The following is a 20,602-nucleotide window of genomic DNA, read 5'->3' as shown; positions in this document are numbered from 1 at the left end:
TTTTAAAAAATTTAATTCAATTTATATATTTTTTATATATTAATTATTTTTTATATTTAATTATTATTTTATTTTATTATAATAGATTGATTATATTAAAAAATAAAATTTAATGGTTTTTTATATATCATGTATTGTAAATATTAAGTTTTATTTATTTAATTGATTTAAATTCAAAAAAAATAAGTTTTATAATATTTTTTAAATATAATCATAAAATATATTATGAGTTAAAACATATATTTAAAAAAAAAAACACAAACCAAAATTCAAAAAATAAAAAATATAAATAAAAATAATAAATAATTAAAAAAAAAAAAAAATATGAATTAATTTTCTAACGAATAACAATACAATTAATATTTAAACGAAGTTTATCAAAACTCTCCTAAAAACGAATTTGTAAATAAATCAAAAAATCAAAAAATAAATAAAACTGTTCATAATATTAACTATATTAACAAACCAAATAATTAGCAAAAACCTTAAAAAAAATAAAAATATAATATTTAATATATATATATAAAAATAAAAAAAATAAAAACATTTTTTAAAAAAAACTAAAAAAAATCTAAAAATAATAGTCCTCAGATGATTTCCCTTCTTTTCAAACATCTTAATTAAATTAAAATTCAAAATAATAACCTAAAAAACTTACGAACGGCTTACATTTACTTTAATTAATGTAAAATAAATAAAATAGAACTAAAATAATATCCAAATTTGAAAATCAAGAAGTAAAAAAATAAAAAAAAACTTTCTAACATAAAAATTAAAAAATATAGCCGAAATTATAGTTTATACTAATTTAAATATCAGAAGATAAATCAGAATATGAAATAGAAAAGGAGGATATAATAGGAGTAAAAATTAGATATTTGAAAAAAAAGAAAAATTAAAAAAATTAAAAAAACAAAAAAAGGTTTTTGAAAGATTCGGAAATGTAAATGTGCATATATAAACGCATTAGAAAGCTTTGATAATTTTCGAAGATTTAATAAGTGCATTTTTTGCTTTAAACTCTTTAGATGGATTTGAAATATCTTCATTAAATTTACGAATAAAATTAGAATGGTACGAAAAGAAGTTTACACAAAAACAAATGAATAATAATACCATTCCTTTTTATCCATCAATACAAGAGTTTCCAAAAGCTAAAGAAAGTTAAGAAAATTAAGGAAATAATTTAAAATATACATGCAGGTACGAAATTTAAATTTAAAATGATAAAGACTTCTAAATAGCCAGAAAAATTATAGGATCCAAAGGAGAGAATATGAAATCTATAATTAAAAAATGCATAGACGCAAGCAACTAAAAAGGCTATATTAATGAAAAAGATGATTAAACGAACATAGTTAAACTAAGATTAAGAGGAATAGGTTCTGGATATAAAGAAGGACCAAATAAATAAGGTAACTTTAATTTTTTTATATGGAGCAAAATATTATTTTTGAAAAAAAAGAATCATAAGAGCCTTTACATTTATGTGTAAGTTCTAAACAATAAGAAGTATTTTCTATTGCTTGTTAATTTGTAGAAGATTTATTATAGAATATATACGAGTAATATTATAAGTATTGTTAGACTAGTAATTGTGAAAAAGATGTTTTATTAATTAAAAAATAAGATAGTATGAGTTGTAATATTATTAATAATGTACTTTAGAAAAAAAATTAGAACTTTTTTGTTGACATTACTAATAATTTAAATAAAAAAAATAATAAAAATAATAACAATATTTTAATCAAATAATTTTCTGAATCTAATAAATATGATTTTGAAGAAAACGATTTTCTATTTTAAGAAACTGATAAACTAGAAAATATTAATTAAATTAAAATTACTACAGAAAATTAAAAAAAATGTTATATTATTAAAAAAATATATTTTATTTATTTAAATTTTAAAAACAAAATTAAAAGAATAAAGAAATAAAAATAGAAAATAACAAAATCTTACTGAAAATGAAAAAATTAAAAATTATTTGAAAGCCAATGGAATTTCAATTATTGAAGAAAAATCAAAGAAAAACAATGATATAAACTCTTAGAAAATATAGAATTAATATGATGATTATAATAGTTAAGAAAATTGAAAAATAATAAATTAAGTAACAAAATTAATCAATTAAACAAAAATTAAAATACATTTTTATCAAAATAAAATAAAATTAAATATAATTTAAATATTTATATTATTAAAATTTCATTTAAAAAATAAATAATTTATTGATTGATGTATTTCAATAATTTTATTTTGATATATATTATAAAAAATAATATTACTTTATTAATATAATAAATTTTTTGCTTTTTCTAAATAATTTTTTAAATGTTTTTTTTTACTTAGAATTTCAACTATAATATAATAAAAACATCGATAGTTTTTAATACTATGTTTTTTGAACTATTATAAATATTAAACATAAATAACACTTTTTATAAAAATATATATTTTTATATCAAATAATAATTTAAATAATTTTGATATTTTAGAAAAGAGAAAAAATAACAAATATCTGTATTAAATTTTAATAAATATAATAATTATTTTATAATATTGTCTAATATATATTAATAAATATCTCTTTATAAATAAAAAATAAAAGATCCATAAATATTTATTTTAAATAAAATAAAATATTGAAACTCTTCCCTCATAATAAAATAAGTAACTTTTTTCAAAAGATATATGAAAAACTAATAGGAACTAAAATTAATAAAAATTAAAGGTTTATAAATAGGAGATTTATTTTACTCTATATTTTACAATAATCTAAACTCATTTTTTCATTTTATATAAAATTATTAAAATTTATCTCTATTATCTAATTATTTTAAATATATTACTATTAAAAACTTTAGTATGTATTATAGTTTTTATTTATATTTATAAATATAATTTATATTAAATATTGATTTAAAATAAATTTTCTATTAAAATTTAAATAAAAATAATTTATTACGAAATATATTATATGACTTATTTATTAAATCTTTATTAATAATTTTTTTCCATAGTAATAAAAACTTTAGTAAATTAATTCAGTAATTAATTTACATTTATAGTTTAAAATATAATTATGTATAATTAAAAAAATCAAATTTTATTTTATGCATTGCAAAAAACACATTAAATTAAAAAAAAATTAAATATAAAAAATGGGAAACATTTGTTTATAAAAAGACGAAATATTTTAATAATCTTTCATTTAAAATTAGAATTTAGCTGAAAAAGATAAAGATTTAAGTTTAACTTTTTAATAAAAAAAAGTAGATATCTAAGATTTTTAATTAATAAAGGTAAAAACAAATAACAAGCAAAAAATCAAAATTAAAAATTATATAAAAAGATACTAGGATAAGGTTCGTATGGTAAAGTAATTTTAGTGAATAATATAAATGAATGTAAAAAAAAAAAATGTAATAATAAAAATCAAAAAATAGAAAAGCTATATGCTATGAAAATAATAAAGAAAAATATAATAAAAAATGAAAGACATTTTCGACATATAAATGGCCGAAATATAAATACTAGAAAAAATAGAAAATTAATTTATAGTAAAATTAAGATATGCATTTTAATCACAATCGAAATTATATTTAGTTGTCGATTTTATGAATGGTGGTGATCTTTTTTATCATTTAAAAAAGCACGGCAAATTTACAGAAAGAACAACAAAATTTTATGCAGCCTAAATAGCATTAGGATTAGAGCATTTGCACAGTAATAATATTATATATCGTGATTTAAAATCTGAAAATGTTTTATTGGATTAAAATGGAAATGTTAAATTGGCTGATTTTGGACTTTCCAAAACAGATGTTACTGGTTATATATATTAATTTTTTTATTTAAAAAAAAAAAAAAGATCAAATGCCTGGATATAGTATTTGTGGTACTCCTGAATATTTAGCACCAGAGATTATATTGAGTAATAAATAAATTTATTATTTTAAAAAATGAATTATCAAACTTTGATAAAAAAAAAGAATAAGGACACAATAAAGCTGTTGATTGGTGGAGTTATGGAGCTTTAGTATATGAAATGTTAACTGGAACACCACCTTTTTATTCAGGAAATAAAAAAAAAATGTTTAATGATATAATAACAGTAAAGTTTAATATTTATTTATTTTATTGTAAAAACTATATTTTTATTTTTCGTTAAATAGTATATATATATAATTTATCTATTATTAATAATTATGTATATGATACATATTTTTTTTTAACTAAATAAAGAATATATAGATATAAATAAATTTTCTATTTTTCAATAATTTTAATTTAAAATTTTAAAGAAAGATATTCCAATGCCTAACTATATTTCTAAAGATGCCTAATTATTTTTAAGATAGCTTTTAGTTGTAAATGTAAAATTATATTTATTTTCTACATTTATTTACATGATTTTTTTATTTTTATATTTAGCCATATAAAAGATTAGGTTATGGACCTTAAGGTACTTCTAATGTTTTAAGTTAACCATTTTTTCAAGACATCGATTGGGAAAAAATGAGATAACTAAAGTTAAAAAGTCCCCATTAATTAAATTTATAAAATTAATAAGATTTAAAAATTTTCAATAGATAAACTTTATAATAAGTTCTAATTGACTCTCCTTCATCATATAATGATCTTTTCGTTTTTAAAAGTTTTTCATTCAATCAAAAGTTATTTTAATAATTTTTATTTGTTTATAATAATATTTATTTATAAATAGATTTGAATAAGAAAATAATTAATTATAAAAATAATTTTAATCTTCAGATAAAATTTTTAATGTGCATTAAATATAAAATGAAGAAAAATAAACTAAAATAGAAAATTGTTAAATAATTAAAAATAATATACAAATAAAATTTTTATAAAATATTGAGACGACATGACTTTGATTTTTTTTTTTTATAGTATATCTATAAATAGTATGAATTAAAAATTTTATTTATTTATAAAATAAGATTAATTAAATTTTCAAAAAATATTAATTTTAAGAATTTTTTTTCATTTATATTGATTTTCATAATTATATATTCCAACAATTGACCATCATGTCCTCGAAAAACTAATCATCATCAATTGTAGCGCTAATAATGTGATAGAATTCAAAGAATTCATTAAAATGAACTTTTCCTTTATTCAAATTACTTTAATTCTATTTCATTATTAAAAATTAATTAAAAAATAAATATATAACAATTTATAGTTTACAAAAATAGTCAAATGTGATTCAAAAGAATCTTAAAAATCTACTAAGACTTCATCTTCAGTAAGTTTTCCGATTTTAACATAGGGGTGTTCTTAACAGTTATAATTTTCTAAATAAAAAAACATAAAAAAATATCAAATTTATATAAATACATAAAACATCATCTAATTAAACTTCACCGCATCTATTATTATCCATTATTTAGAAAGCATAAACTATTAATGCTTATCTTTATTCTTTTATTTTTCCTTTAAGGTCTTTAAAAAAGGAGTCTAAATCGAAACCTTATTAATTCGAGTATTTTTAAAATATAAATTCGCATTCATTACATTAAATTCTTTATTCTTACAAACACTATGCGAAAACACTAGAACTTATTTTCTTTTAATTATAAGCACTTTTTAATTTGCTATATAATTTTAAATATCCTCTTATTCCTCTTTAATTAAGTTTCTTTTTTAATTCTTCTAAAGGATCAATTTCGTCTTAACATTCAGATAATCTTATTTTAAACAATAAATATAATTAAAATAAAATACTAATAAAAACAAATACGCATTAGAACTATTTTAATATTATTATTGACTCTTTTATCTTACAGGGGATTATCTGCTTTAAGTGCTATAAGGTCTTTATTAAGTAGCATAATCAGTAGGTTCTTAAAATGTACCATAAGGCGCATTAGAACTTACAGAACCTCCGTTAATAAGATATCTATGATGATCTTAAAGAAATCCTTTTTTAAGAGGATCGAACATATTTCTATGACCTAAAAATATGAGCATATAGAAATTAAAAAATAATTAATAAAATACCTGCATATTTACTAGTAAGTTAATTTTATTAAGATAATTTAAAAGTGTTAACTAGAATAGTTTCAAAAAACTAATCATCTTAAATAGAAGCACTATAATTATTGAAATAATCAAAAAATTGTTCTTTTGAAATTTCTTAATTAACAACTCCACTCTTTTATTTTAAATTTATAAAAAAAAATAAAAAAAAAAATACATAAAGTTTATTATGTAGCTCTAAATTCGCAAAAAAGTCTTAATAAACCTCATCTTCATGCTTTTTAGTAGTTTTTACATCAGGATGTGCTCTTGCATTAAATTATCTTTGAATATCTTAAATTGTGACAATTCCAGTATTATTATAATCGATTTTTGCGAAAATACTGTCTACAATATTAAATCTGAATTCATTCATTTATCCTTTCAATGTATTTAAAAAGTCAAAGAAGTTAATAGTTCCACTTTCTTCAGGATCAAACAAATTAAAAGAAATATTGATTTCTGAATCAGTTACATCTATTCTAGAATCTCTTATACATTTTTTAAATTCATTCAAATTAACTCTTCCATCGTCATCTGTATCAGCAATCTATTTTTTTTATTTTAAATATTTAAAAATAAAATAATTTTTAAGAAAAACTTTGAATATCCTTTCCATCTATAAGAATCCTTTAGCTCCTCTGCTTGCTAATCTATTTTTAATTCTGATTAGAATAAGTTCTAGTTATCTTTCAGAAACATTATTATCTCTCATATATTTGCTATTTGTAGCTTAACTAGCTTAAGATGCTATACTAATAGTATCTTCGTTATTTTTATATTTTGAATTTCTGCTGTATTATTATTTTGATAATTAAGATAACGCTTCTTTATTTAATTATTGTTCTTAATTTTACATTTATCTTTTTTATGATTAAATACTTTAATTCTCGGTGTTATTTAATTATAAAAGAGATTTCCTAGCAGGTGAATTATTTTAAAACGCAGGCGAAAATTACTATTACTAATATTATTATTATTATTATTATTATTTACAAACGCTTTTTTAATAAGAGTCTTATCTCCAAACAGAAATAATATAGTTTTTAAAATCTTCATCTTTTAACCAATGATGAATTTAAAAAGAATAGAAATCTAAAAAATCTTCCATAGTCATTTTATCATCTAAAATATCCTTGATTTTTGTTTTTTATTAGTATAATATAATCTTTTTTTTTTTTACTCTATAATCTAAATAACTTTCAAAGCAACTTCTAAATTCTAAATTTACATCTTCCTAAGATTTCTTATTCTAAAGTACATCTGGATGGGCTTAAGGGTTAAAACTTGATTTTATCAAATAATTATTAATTACACCTACATTTGCCCTGTCTAATTAATTAAATATTTGAGTAACTAAGCTTGTTCTATAATTATTATATGGCATCTTTTTATTATTTTTAAAAAATCTTTATTTTATTTTTTACCTTAATATAATTTAAGAAGTCCTCATAATTAATTAAACCATTATCATGCTTATCAAAAAATTAAAATACTTGATTAAGTACATCAGCTTCTTCATATATTTTATATTCTCTTATAGCGTTTTCGAATTGATCTTAATTTATTTACTTTTTTCCATTTAAAGTCATACTCTATTTATTTATTTATTTTTTATAAAAATATTTAAAATATAATTACTTTGAACATAATTCCTAATCCTAATAAACTTGCTAATCCTCTTTATTTTAATATTTATTATACTTTTTAACAAAACTATTAACAGCTTTAAATAGAAAAAAATTAATATTAAAACAATTTATATGTTTTTCATTTACACTTATTAATAATTTTTAGGAAGTTTATTTTTTTAATATCCAATATTTTCTTATTTTTTGCAACTTTTTTTATATTTAAAAATTTTAATAAAAAAATATTACTTTGATATTTTATCAGGAATTATATTTGAAAAATCGCTTATTTGCATAATATTTTAAACAAATTCTTTATAGTCAATTTTTTCGGTTTCATTTTTATCAAAGCATGCAAATATTTTGTCTGTATCCTTTTTTTTTTAAATAATATAAATGTGAAATTAAATATAAAAAATTATTATTAATTATATAAAATAAGGTACTTAAATTTGAGGAACAACTCCCAGCTTAGCTAAACCTCTAAAAAATTAATTTTTACATAGAAAACCACTATTCGACAAATCAAAAAATTTAAAAATTTTAATCAAAGCTTATTAAGCAAATACACCTGAAGTATATTCTTAATCTAATTTTCGTTTTATTTCTCCCACAAAACTTTTATTTATTTTTAATAATATAATATAAAAATGATTTATTAATTGATTAAAAATATATTACTTTTCTAAAGTTACTTCCATTTATATTTTAAGTAAAATTATTATTAATTATTTTTTTATCTATAAATATATTTTTTATATTTTTCTTATTTATATATTTAATATTTTTAATTTAAATTTTTTTTTAAATATATTTGTGTTTATAAAACAAACAGTTAATAATATCTATATATAAAAAAAATTTATTTAAAAAAAATATTATTATAACATATAAGCATATAAACTAAGAATTTGATTATTAAAAAATATATTAAGACATGAAAAAAAATATAATAAAAAATAAAAAATATTAATATCATATAAATAATTTAACTAATAAATTAATAATATTTATTATCATTAAATAAATATAAAAATCAGATATAAAAATAATTTATGGCTAATTTTTTAATAAATAAAATATTACATATAATATAAGAAATGAAAAATAAAAAATAAAATTTAAATAATATTATAAATAAACTTTTATTATTAAAAAAATAAAGTTTCATTAAATATATTTTAATGTTATATATAATAATATTAACAATTTAAAAAATATATATAGATAAACAAAAATGTATAAATACACAGAAATATATCTAAATATAAAAAAAAATTAATTATAATTATATATATATATATATATATATATATATATAAATATATATATATATATATATATAATATTTTATTAGAATTAAAAGTTATAATTAAATATTTAATATTAAAATACCTTATTTGATAAAATATAACTCTTATTAATTTATTTTTTAAACTAAAAATTATTTTATAAATATAAGTATTTTAAAATCATTTAAATAAAAAAGTCTATTTAAAAAATAGTTAATCAATGAAATATATTATAATTTAAATATTTTAATTTATTTTTATTTTCAATTTTATATGTTAATATATAAAACTTTTTATTGATTTTATTTTTAATTTTATAGTTTTTTTTTTAAATTTTCCAAAATATTTATTATTTAATGAATTCATAAATTAAATATAAATATTATCATCATAATTTTAGTTTTAGGACTTATAATTATATATAGTTTCTTTGATCTTGAATATATGTATATTTTTTTTAGATAAATAAATATTATTATTAAGTTATTTTTTATAAATATAATTTTTATCTTTAAATTCTAATTAGATATATTTTTTTTAATATAGCTTAATCAATTATTTTTATTTATTCTAAAATCACATATCTATTTCTAATTATTCTGTCCTTATTTTCATTGATTCTAAATCATTTAATTATAAATCTTTTATTTAATTTTAAATAAATTTAAATTATATTTTTACTACACTTTTAGAATTTACATAATTGTAATATTTTATATAGTCATTATTTAGATATTTATAATTATTATCGTAATAAATATTAAAAAACTATCTTTTTAAATTTTATTTGTAATATTAAGTTATAACATCTAAATTAGCTTATTTTTATTTTATATTCTACTTCGAACTTTAACATAAATTTTTAATTTATATTAAAATAAATTCGAAGTAAAAAAAATTCTGTATTTTTTTAATAAAAAAAAGACTTATTATTTTATTCTGCTAAGAAAATTTAATATTTGATACTTAAATATAAATCAAAATATTTACAAAATTACAATTAAATATAATTTTATTATATAATATTTACTTCTTTTTTTAGAAAACAATATACATATAATTTTATTTTAACTAAAATATTAATGTTATAAATATTTTAAAGTTGCCTATACTATAGATTTCAATTTTATACAAATGATTATTATTTATAAATATATTTTTATTTCTATAAATTTATATCAATATATAATTATTCATATTACTATTATTTAGAAAATAAATAAAACAAATAAAAATATTTATTTACACTGAATAATATATTAAAATAATATAAACAAATTAAAAAGTACTAGAATATGATACTTTATTAATAAAAAAAATATTAATAAAGTTAAAATTTATTTATATAATTAATCTTAAAATATTATTAAAAATTGATTTATTGAATATACATATTACATATATATAAAAATAAATTATATTAGAATTTTATATAATATTTATTATTTTAACTATAAATATGTTTTGAAAATATTATTATTTTATTTCAATAATCTTTTTTAAATATTAATTTCATTAATTAATACTTTTTTTAAATAAATTAGAATCTTTTTATATTTCATTAAATTCAATATGATATTATAGTTAATTGTTTTCTTCAGGGTGAAGAAGTTTGCCTTTACTTTCAGATATTTCTAAATTTACTTGTTCTAAAAAAAAAAGTTATACAAAAATAATGAAAAAAATAAAATACTTTTCATATTTTATTCAATTTAATAAATCATTTATTCAAATCCTACTTCTTTATTTTTCTTTTATTAAAATTGATTATTTTTAGGCTCATCTATCCATTATTAACCACTAAAAACCAAACTTTTACTGGGATAAAACAGTCTTTTATTAGTTTAAGTTAAATTAGCACAAGGAGAATGTTTTTAAATTTGATTATAGTTTTTATTATAAGTAAAAATATTGGGAAAAGCTTTAGAGTAATGATTTCTATTTTAAATTAGAGCTTTTTAGCTTTTAGCTTTTTAACTTTTAGCTTTTTTATGTCCTTAACAAATGTTCATTTTGGCAAGAATAATTTATTAAAGATTAATTTTATATTAAGACTTATTAAAATTTAATTTATTTTATTATCCATTATTATAAACAGGAACTTTTACAATAAATTAAGTGTTTAAATCTATTTTTTATTTATTTTCACTTTTACCTTTATCCTTTTCGTCAAATAATTTTTGAAATGAAATTTAAGAGAGTAAATTTTTCTAATCAGACTTTTTACTTGCTAATTAAAAATAGTATTATGTACTATTATTTTTCTATGCACTATTATTAGATTAATAATTATTTTAACTATTTTAAGTCAGACATTCATTTGTTTATATGTTTAAAAAACTTTCTTATTTTTTTAATACACTTTATTTTATAGGATTTATTTCCTCTTTGTTTTTTAATATACTATGGTTATTCCTTACTGTTTTGTTTTCTATTTTAAATATACCTCCCTTTTCAAAAAAATAATTCCCATTTTTTTCTACTATTTAACATCTAGGAGAAGAAGACACGGTGTTATCTATTTTAACTTTTACTAAATCTTTAGGACTTTATTTATGACAAGATTTTTTATTTTAAATATAATCTAAATCAAATAATATCTCAGATTTTTAACGAATTTTTTTAGAATCTCTTTATGTAATCAAATTTCCTAAATAATTTCGTTCTAATATAAATGGTTTAAAAAGGTTTTATTGTTAATTTTATGTTGGAGATTATTAACATTTTTATAGATGAATATTATTATTTAACAATCCTTAAAATGGTTTATAATCAGAACCATATTATAAAAAATTATAAAAATTATGCCTTGTACTATTTTTTAATTTTATCTACATTTTTTATTTTTATAGTTGTTTTATTTATTAAAAATTAAAATTTTATTAAAAAAACATATAATATATATATTGTATTTATTAATATTTATGTATATATATAAATTTATTAAATTATTTAATAATATATTTATTTATTATTATTTTAATAATAATTTTAAATATTTTTTAAATTTTTATATTGATTTTGTTTAATTAATTTTTAATTTAAATAAATTTATAATATTTTATTTAATAAATTCAATATATATTTTTCTTATAATTATTTAAAAATATTAAGTAAGTAACATTTTTTTATTTTATTTTTTATAATTTTTTAATAGTTTTTGTTATTATTATATTATTTAATTATTTATTTTTAATATTTTTATTTTTTTTACTTTTAAAATATATTATTTTATATTATATATATTTATAATAATTGAATATTTAATATATTTTATTTTTTTGTAATCTTTTTTAAATAAATAATATTTTATAATCTTAAATTGTAATTATTATAAAAATTTACAATTCAAATTCAAATATTTGTATATACTTTTACGATAAATAATCTTTTTTAAAAAATAAAAAAATAATATAATTTATTTTATGTATTATAATTTATTATTTATTTATATTTCAAGTTATTTTATATATTATATTAGTATTTTCAATTAAACTGTTTTTTTAATTAACTATTAATATAATTATTTTAAATTTTAATTAAAAAGTTTGAAAAATTACTAATAATAAAACATTAAAATCCTTAATAAATTTTAAAAATAAAATTTAATAAGTTTTTAATTATAAATATTTAAAACAAATATATACAAAAGAAAGAATAATCATTAAACAATAAAATATTTTAAATAATTATATTTTTTTTTTTATTTAATTAATATTTATTTTTAAAATATGTTTAATTATATTATAAATTATTTTATTCCTTCATACAAATACAAAATATATATATATATTTTTTTATTATTATAAATTTCTATATTAATTTTTCTATAAATTTAAATCATAATAAATACTGTTATATTTAAAGTTAATTATTATTTTTTAAATAAAATTTCAAATTTTTTTTATAAATTTATCAATTAAAATCAATTTATTAATTATAAAATTAGAAGATCATTTTTATTTTTTTTATTTCACATTTTATGGAAGAAATTTACTATATTTAAATCAAAAATATAAAAATATTTAAAATAAAATAAAAGCAAATAATGAAAATTTATATGATTAAAATCAAAAAAAAAAATCAAAAAAAAATCAAAAAAAAAAAAAGAAAAAAAATTAAATTAAATTATTAAGAAAAAAACCTAAAAATAAAATAAAAAATGGGAAACGAAAATGCAACTACATATAAACGTAACTTATATGATCCTAAAACAAATACAAAAATGAACACTTTAAACGACAACCGATATGGTAATATAAATATTATTAAAAATAATTTGACATCTTAAACATATGCCGAAATGACCAAAACCTTAAATGATGAATAATAATGGGCAAGTCGTGTAAATGAATTGAAATTCCGTTAACAACTTGATCATGAAAATTTAGTAAAATTAATAAATTTCAATTCTGAAAAAAAAGACGAATTTTGTTCTACATTTTTCAAATTAGGTGTATTATATGAATATTTTTCCAATGATCTAAAGCAAGAACTTTCTGAAAGAAAATAATTCAATTTACATTACTAAGAATCTGAATTATGGTATATTCTAAATTCCTTAATAAGTGTAGCTTCTTATTTAAAATCCAAAGATGCGACACATAGCGACATAAGACCCTTTAACGTCCTTTTAGATAATAATAGATAAATAAAATTAGGTGAAGTATACCTAAATACACAACCATTTTCCTCATATACTCAATTATTATCCGGAATGACCCAAGATTATTACGTTTCTCCTTAATTAATGAACGGATTAAAAGAATTTAAGGATATCCCTCTCTATGATAGATCAAAAAATGAAGTTTTTTAAATAGGAATGACTCTTCTAGAAGCTGCCACTTTAGAAAATGTAAGTAACACATGTTATGATAGGGAAAACTTTATTGTAAAAAATGAACGAATCCGTCTATTATTGCAATAAGTAAAAAATCAACATTCTAGTCTATTAGCTGATACATTAGAAAAAATGTTATTAGAAAACGAAATGTAAAGAAGCACTTTCGAAGATGTTTTAAGTGTAACAAAAAACGTAAGAATAGCAAACTCATTATCAACTGTAGAAATTAAATAAATAATTTCTCCCTAAATGAAAAGCTAGTTGCCTTAAGTTTCTCCAAAATAAGTACCTTTAGATAGCTATGTAACTTATTAGCCTTTAGAATCGAAAATAAACTATGTTCCTATGGATAATAAAGTTACATACGTTAGTGTGGACAATTATAAACCTTTAGAAACCCCTAATGTAGTATATTAACTTATAGGAACTCCTAACATAGTCTATTAGACTAATTAACCTCAAAATATAACATATCAACCTATCGAAAATACTAATTTAGATAATAGAACAATAAATAATTACAAAGTTTAGCCTGCAAGTTATGCTTACGAAGTTCAATAACCTCCAGTTTAAGTAAATTCATATGAAAATGATGATTTGAATGCTAGAATTTAAGCCGTTTTGGCTATGAGTAAAGAAACCGTAAATAAATATGGCAATAATAGTACTTAAAATTATAATAATACAATAGCGCCTAATAATAATATACCTACTAATTCTCAACAAGTAATATATACTAGTTATTATAATAAAAACTAAGTTTTAGACGATGCTAAAGCCAGTTAAATATAGACTAGAACTTTCTTAAATGAATAAACTAATAATATTGAGGTCTAAAATTATATAATAGAAGAACCTTTAAAATAAAGTACAAAATTAAGTAGTAATATTTAAGATATTGTAAAAAGATAAAAAAATTAGTCTATTTAATAGTAATAGTAATAGTATGCATCTTAATAGAGTGTTAATACTTAATAAGATATTAATTAAAAGTTATTATTATTAATAATAATAATAATAATAATAATAATAATAATAATAATAATAATAATATTTATAATAGTAATAATATTTATAATAATAATAATAATAGTAGTAACGATATTTTAGTTTAAATGTCTGATTAAGAAAGAAACATTTATATTTAAAAAGTGCTTATGGATGCAAGATAAGCTTAATTAGCTGATTCTCATAAATTTAAAAATAGCTAATAAGGACTAAATAATGACGTTGAAAGTGCATAATAATACTTTTAATAGAGTGTTTATACGGTTTTTTTTTTTTTTTTAATTTTTAATATTTTTATTTTATTTTTTTTATAGGTATAGAATTGAAGTGTTCCAAAAATAAAAAATATATAATAAAATAGTTTATATGTCATTTAAAAACATAATAATTTTTGTTTAATTACATAATTTTTTAAAAAAATAAATGATTAAAAATTCTAATTAATATTAATATTTATTTTAGTTATATTATTTTATTAATTTTATAAATCTTAACGATTAAAGATTATAACATATTTTTTTTAAAAAAAAATTACCTTAAATTAAATTATTATACCATATAATAAATTATATATAAAAAAATAATAAAAATATACATATAATTTCTATTTTTATAATTTATATATTTTATATTAATACGAAAATTTCCTTTTTGTTATTACTTCATTTTATTATACTAAAAAATGTATTATTTTTAAATAAATTTTATCAAATACACTTATTTTATTTATAAAAAATGTTTATATTTAATAATTAAATTTCCATAAAACCTAAAATATAATTAAAAAAAAGCATGGGAGGAAAAAAATACATGATATATATTTATTTAAAAGTCTTATATATAAATTAGTATTCTGAAATTAACTTGAGCTTGAAAACTTAGTGAAATTAAAGCATTGTACTTATAAAAAAAAAATATGAATTATGATTACATTCTTAATAATTTAAAATAATTAATTTTAATGAGAAAACTAATGAAACACATTATAAAATCTGAATCTTATTATATTTTGAATTATTTATTTATAGTGGCTTCTTAGATGAAAATAAAAGATGCTACTCATATTTATATTAGACCTTATAATGTTCTGCTAAATTAAAATAAGCAAATTAAATTATTATGAGAAATCTATTTAAAAACTTACTATAATTTTTCAAATCATAGTCAATTATTAACAGGGGGGGGGGGAGGATAACTTAATATTCTTAAATATTATCCTTTAATATTGCAAAGTTTAAACGAATTTAAATATATTTTTGTTTATGACAGATAAGAATAAAAATTATGTTTTTATGGAATGATTTTTTAAAAACTTGTAATTTAGAAGAATTTAATTTAATTAATACATGCTTATGATAAATAAAACTACATATAGTAAAAATTGATTTTATATATTTTTTTTAATTCAATATATTTAAATGCTCATTCTAAAATTTTAGGAAATATTCTTAAATAAATGACTTTTGAAGATGATGAATATTTGTGTTTGAGAACTTTTATTCATTTTTATAAGTATCTTAAAATGAAAGGCAATTTAAAAATTTATCTTTTATATATATAAATTATGTAAAATAATAATTATCTCCATAAAAAATAATTTATGATTAAAAATAATATAATATTAAACCTTTTTTTTTAAGAAAATTTAATTCTAAAAGAAAATATTATAAACTATAATAGTATTTATTACTATTAATAATTTTCGAAGATTAAAAATAAAAAAAAAACAGTTATAAAATTAATAATTATTAAATCGATTCTTATAATTAGTAAATGCTTATTAATAATTCAAGAGAAAATCAAGTCTTTTATACCATAACATAAGCTGTATTAGCCTCTAATAGAGATACAGTAAGTAAAATATCAATATTCTTTTAAAACAACTATAATATTACTATTAATGTTAAAAATTATTATAATCCAAATTTTATTTATAATAGTGTATCTAATAATAATATTTAGGGATATTCAAAAGAAAGGCTAAATAAAGATACTTTTTAAGAAATACCAAACCAATAATACAGAAATATTAAACAATGAAAATTAGAATCTAAAAATAAAAGTGCTAAGCTAACAATGATAGTTCATAAAACATAAAATAATACTAATTTAGACTCTAATTTATCATAGTTTATTATAAAAATATATTTCTTATTTAAAAAAATCATGTATAATATAATTATTTATAAAAATTTATAATAATATCTATGTAAATATAAAGGAAAATTCTAATTCAACCTTAATTTTATTATAATTTTAGCAATTGAAGTTATTATCTTATTAAGATAATGATATTTAATAATCAAAAAAATATAATCATTAATTATATATCCAAAAATTATTAATTAAAAAAAAAAGATTTTCTTTAATAAATTCTAAAAGAAGTAATAAAATAAAATAAATAATAAAAATAAAAATATCTTTAAATAGTAGGTATAATATAAAAAATATAATATAAATTATTAGAATAATTTTAAATATAATAATTACGATATTAATGACAAAAATCTAAAATTTCAAAAATAATTAGTTAATTTTAAGAAAAAAATAAAAAAAATATATATTTTATAAACAATACTTTTTATTATATTTAAAAAAAAAAATATATATTATTTTGTGTAAAAAGAAACAAATTTATATAATTATTATAAATATGTGTTTTTTTAATTTTTTTTATAATTAATAAAAATATGAATTTAACATAGAATAAAATATAATTATTTTTTAATAAAAGGCTTTTATTTATAGATTTAAAAAAGATATATTTTATTAATAAAATTTATAAATAATAAATATATTTATAAAAAGAAAATAAAAAAAAGGAAAAATCTATTTTTAATTACATTTTATAAAAATAATAATAAATAAAATATGAATAAAATATATAAATATAATTAAATGTATATATATATATATAAATATATATATATATATTTATTTATTAATTAATATATAAATTATATTTTATAAAAATTAATTATATAAAATAAATATTTAATTATATAACTAAAAAAAAAATTATAAATAATAAATAATAAATAATAATAAATAATATATAATAAATAATAAATAATAAATAATAAATAATTGATTTAATAATAAATAATAGATTTAAATATAAATAATAGATTAAATAATAAATATCGTGAAATAAATAATAATATATATATATATATAATAAACATTAATACAATCAAATTTAGAAAAATGTTTTTAAATTAAAATAATCCAATCACTTAAAATACTTCTCTTTAAAAGCAATAGTAATTGACAAATCTTTTAAAAGAATGTTAATATACTCATTAGTAAAAATAAATTAAAATAAATTTTATATTTTTTTAAAAAGACATTCAATTTTTTAAATAAACTAAGTTTGTTATATAATATTCAACTAATTTCCTGAATTAAATTCTTAAAAGATATTTATAAGTAATTTTTTAATAAAATGAAATTTTATATTTATATTTTTATCAAAAAATTAAAAAAAACAGATGGCTATAATGTTATAGAATTATAAGGAGACAGTAAAATATCAATTTATAAATTAATTATTTATATATTATATATAAGTTTAAGTCCTATATTAAAATAGACATTATAAAATCTTAACTTATATAATGTTTCCTCCTTTGTATCCATAATATCCTCCTATAATAAGAATAAAAAATGCTGATTGTATATTTTTTTTTGTTAATAAAAATAATAAAAAAAAAAAAACTATAGTAAATAGATTCACAGTAAATGCAATATTTTAGAATGATTACAGCCCAGATGGATTTTTAGCAATAAAATTTCCAAATACTTAACAATGGGCAAGTAATTAAAACGTCGTAATAAAAATATATCCAAAAATAAAAAAACAAACAAAAAACAAAAAAATATAAAAAGATTGCCTATATCTAATAATTGTAATCATTTTTAGGAAAAAATTTTCCTTTTTTTGAAAAAACATAAGGTTAATAATACAATCAAAACTAAGTTCCAGCTTATAGACCTTCATAATAATTATTATAACCTTCTTAGCCATAAGGTTAACAAGGCCATGGATATTATAATTAGTAATACGGAAATTAAAATTAACCAATTCAAAAAGTATAATAAGAAATATAAGATTCGGCAAAATGTTTATTGAACGACTATAATGAATTGAAATAAAATATGGATAAAATATACAAATAATAGTAACAATAAGAGGAGACTCAAATATAAATAGATTGCATTGAAGAAGAACTAAAAAAGAAAAGTGCATTACTTGAAAAATAAATATAAAATTTGAACATTTTTATAGCTGATAATGAAAACTCAACCGTAACAAAAGACAATGTATTTAATTTTATTAATGAGAAAAATCCTTTAGAATCATAGTATTTTATTAACCCTTATAATTTATTAATTAATTTATTTATAGAATTTTATAATTAATTGCGTAAAATAGATAAATTGAAGATTGCTATATTTACATTGAAAATTAATTTAAAGAAGGTAAAATTATTTTTGATGATTTTATTAAGGTATTTTTTTTAAAAAAAATAAATAAATAAAATAATGTTATTTTTTAATAATAAAATATAAAGAAATCTTAATAATTAGCAGAAGAATAATTTAATGATAAAATTTTATTAAAAAAATGTCTTAAAATATAAACAAATTGAAAAATTTATAAAAATATTTATTATATTTTTTAATATTTAAATAAAAACTATAAAAATATACAAAAACAAAAAATATATAAAATAAATAATATATATGGATTTAGATGAAATCGAATTTAAAAAATAATTATTTGAAAATTTTAAATAGACAGGAATAATGGACTCAGTTAAGTCCAATTTGAGAAAATAATTAATAGAAAAACTTCAAACGGCTCCCGAAGGCAATCAAAAACTATAATTTTTCCAAAAATAATAAATAAATGGATATTTAATTGCTGATTATTTACGTGAAAACTGTTTAAATTATACATATAGTGTTTTTTTACCAGAAATGAGGATTAATAGTGATTAAATATTTACAAAAGAGGAATTATTAGATGTATTTAATATATAAGAATACGAAAGAAAATAATATTAAGTGGATATTTCAGCATTAGAAATTGTTTTAGATGTATTGAAATAAAAAAAAGTAAATAAAAAAAGTGAAAGATATACATAAACTGAAAATTATGAAAATAGTTTAAATTTAGAATAGAAATTAGGAAACATAACAGATTTTTATTCTAAAAAAATAGATTATTTTGAACTTACAAGCAAGAAATAAGGCGAAGAAGGTCTTTTAAGATATAAAAAAGAATGTGAAAATCGATATAAAAGTGAATTAGAAAAAGAAATACAAAGAATTCGAGAATACGAAATTGCAGAAATTAAAGCTAATGAAGCTGAAAGATATGAAAGAAAAATATAATTTTATCGAAAAGATCTTGATAGTATTTATTATGATAAATTAGAAAAATTAAAAATAAGGGAAAAAGAAGCACTGGATTTATGTATATATATATATATATATATATATATATATATATATATATATATATATATATACATATATTTAAAAAAATATATAATTAATATTACTAGGTTATAAAAAAATTCAAGATTTAGAAAAAATGTAATTTGAAAACAGATAATAACATTTAAGAGATTTAGATGAATTATCAAAAAAATAAGTAGAGTTTAAAAGACATTCTTGTTTGGACCATTAAGAAGTGATTGAAGAAAAAGAAAAACTTAAAAAAATTGAATTAGAACTTAAAAGTAAAATAAGAGAAATTGAATATACTAAAT

General features: G+C 15.9%; 4 protein-coding genes across 4 annotated transcripts, besides 29 other annotated features; 3 read left to right on the top strand and 1 right to left on the bottom strand. All coding sequences in view use genetic code 6, as the record gives it.

The window, feature by feature from the left end:
• Positions 1 to 26: 26 nt before the first annotated feature.
• Positions 27 to 80: a microsatellite.
• Positions 81 to 277: 197 nt separating this feature from the next.
• Positions 278 to 335: a microsatellite.
• Positions 336 to 1,102: 767 nt separating this feature from the next.
• IMG5_151950 (RRM domain and KH domain protein) lies at positions 1,103 to 1,965 on the top strand (the record flags this gene model as incomplete). Its single annotated transcript, XM_004030834.1, has 2 exons — positions 1,103 to 1,415; positions 1,466 to 1,965. The coding sequence occupies 2 exons, from the start codon at positions 1,103 to 1,105 to the stop codon at positions 1,963 to 1,965; spliced, it is 813 nt and encodes a 270-aa protein (XP_004030882.1).
• Positions 1,966 to 3,125: 1,160 nt separating this feature from the next.
• Positions 3,126 to 3,165: a microsatellite.
• Positions 3,127 to 3,164: a microsatellite.
• A 329-nt stretch (positions 3,166 to 3,494) lies between the features above and the next one.
• On the top strand, positions 3,495 to 4,735 carry IMG5_151940 (protein kinase domain protein; the record flags this gene model as incomplete). Its single annotated transcript, XM_004030833.1, has 5 exons — positions 3,495 to 3,834; positions 3,875 to 3,937; positions 3,996 to 4,117; positions 4,308 to 4,379; positions 4,730 to 4,735. 5 exons carry the CDS (start codon positions 3,495 to 3,497, stop codon positions 4,733 to 4,735), a joined length of 603 nt encoding a protein of 200 aa, XP_004030881.1.
• Positions 4,550 to 4,587: a microsatellite.
• Positions 4,736 to 5,026: 291 nt separating the features above from the next.
• IMG5_151930 (hypothetical protein) lies at positions 5,027 to 8,262 on the bottom strand (the record flags this gene model as incomplete). The annotated part of the gene is made up of 9 exons (XM_004030832.1): positions 5,027 to 5,161; positions 5,218 to 5,324; positions 5,368 to 5,717; positions 5,771 to 5,984; positions 6,031 to 7,435; positions 7,476 to 7,643; positions 7,690 to 7,774; positions 7,827 to 8,053; positions 8,126 to 8,262. Coding segments are annotated over 9 exons (2,826 nt in total), but the record flags the coding sequence as incomplete, so codon positions are not given.
• Positions 7,003 to 7,041: a microsatellite.
• A 135-nt stretch (positions 8,263 to 8,397) lies between the features above and the next one.
• Positions 8,398 to 8,441: a microsatellite.
• A 90-nt stretch (positions 8,442 to 8,531) lies between these two features.
• Positions 8,532 to 8,562: a microsatellite.
• A 330-nt stretch (positions 8,563 to 8,892) lies between these two features.
• Positions 8,893 to 8,940: a microsatellite.
• Positions 8,941 to 8,968: 28 nt separating this feature from the next.
• Positions 8,969 to 9,028: a microsatellite.
• A 234-nt stretch (positions 9,029 to 9,262) lies between these two features.
• Positions 9,263 to 9,308: a microsatellite.
• Positions 9,309 to 10,923: 1,615 nt separating this feature from the next.
• Positions 10,924 to 10,961: a microsatellite.
• A 905-nt stretch (positions 10,962 to 11,866) lies between these two features.
• Positions 11,867 to 11,963: a microsatellite.
• Positions 11,879 to 11,951: a microsatellite.
• A 32-nt stretch (positions 11,964 to 11,995) lies between the features above and the next one.
• Positions 11,996 to 12,060: a microsatellite.
• Positions 12,002 to 12,046: a microsatellite.
• A 787-nt stretch (positions 12,061 to 12,847) lies between the features above and the next one.
• Positions 12,848 to 12,890: a microsatellite.
• Positions 12,891 to 13,037: 147 nt separating this feature from the next.
• Positions 13,038 to 13,090: a microsatellite.
• Positions 13,091 to 13,133: 43 nt separating this feature from the next.
• On the top strand, positions 13,134 to 14,626 carry IMG5_151920 (protein kinase domain protein; the record flags this gene model as incomplete). The annotated part of the gene is made up of 2 exons (XM_004030831.1): positions 13,134 to 14,478; positions 14,607 to 14,626. The coding sequence occupies 2 exons, from the start codon at positions 13,134 to 13,136 to the stop codon at positions 14,624 to 14,626; spliced, it is 1,365 nt and encodes a 454-aa protein (XP_004030879.1).
• Positions 14,627 to 14,817: 191 nt separating this feature from the next.
• Positions 14,818 to 14,906: a microsatellite.
• A 448-nt stretch (positions 14,907 to 15,354) lies between these two features.
• Positions 15,355 to 15,397: a microsatellite.
• A 21-nt stretch (positions 15,398 to 15,418) lies between these two features.
• Positions 15,419 to 15,453: a microsatellite.
• A 1,106-nt stretch (positions 15,454 to 16,559) lies between these two features.
• Positions 16,560 to 16,611: a microsatellite.
• A 587-nt stretch (positions 16,612 to 17,198) lies between these two features.
• Positions 17,199 to 17,238: a microsatellite.
• A 165-nt stretch (positions 17,239 to 17,403) lies between these two features.
• Positions 17,404 to 17,468: a microsatellite.
• Positions 17,469 to 17,702: 234 nt separating this feature from the next.
• Positions 17,703 to 17,756: a microsatellite.
• A 6-nt stretch (positions 17,757 to 17,762) lies between these two features.
• Positions 17,763 to 17,810: a microsatellite.
• A 27-nt stretch (positions 17,811 to 17,837) lies between these two features.
• Positions 17,838 to 17,965: a microsatellite.
• A 1,549-nt stretch (positions 17,966 to 19,514) lies between these two features.
• Positions 19,515 to 19,569: a microsatellite.
• A 736-nt stretch (positions 19,570 to 20,305) lies between these two features.
• Positions 20,306 to 20,366: a microsatellite.
• Between the last annotated feature and the right edge of the window lie 236 nt (positions 20,367 to 20,602).

Source organism: Ichthyophthirius multifiliis (genome assembly GCF_000220395.1).
Source record: "Ichthyophthirius multifiliis unplaced genomic scaffold scaff_1120509251164, whole genome shotgun sequence".
In the NCBI taxonomy this organism is placed as follows: domain Eukaryota; phylum Ciliophora; class Oligohymenophorea; order Hymenostomatida; genus Ichthyophthirius; species Ichthyophthirius multifiliis.
The sequence above is the reverse complement of the archived record's forward strand: the minus strand, read 5'-3'. Positions and strand labels throughout refer to the sequence as shown.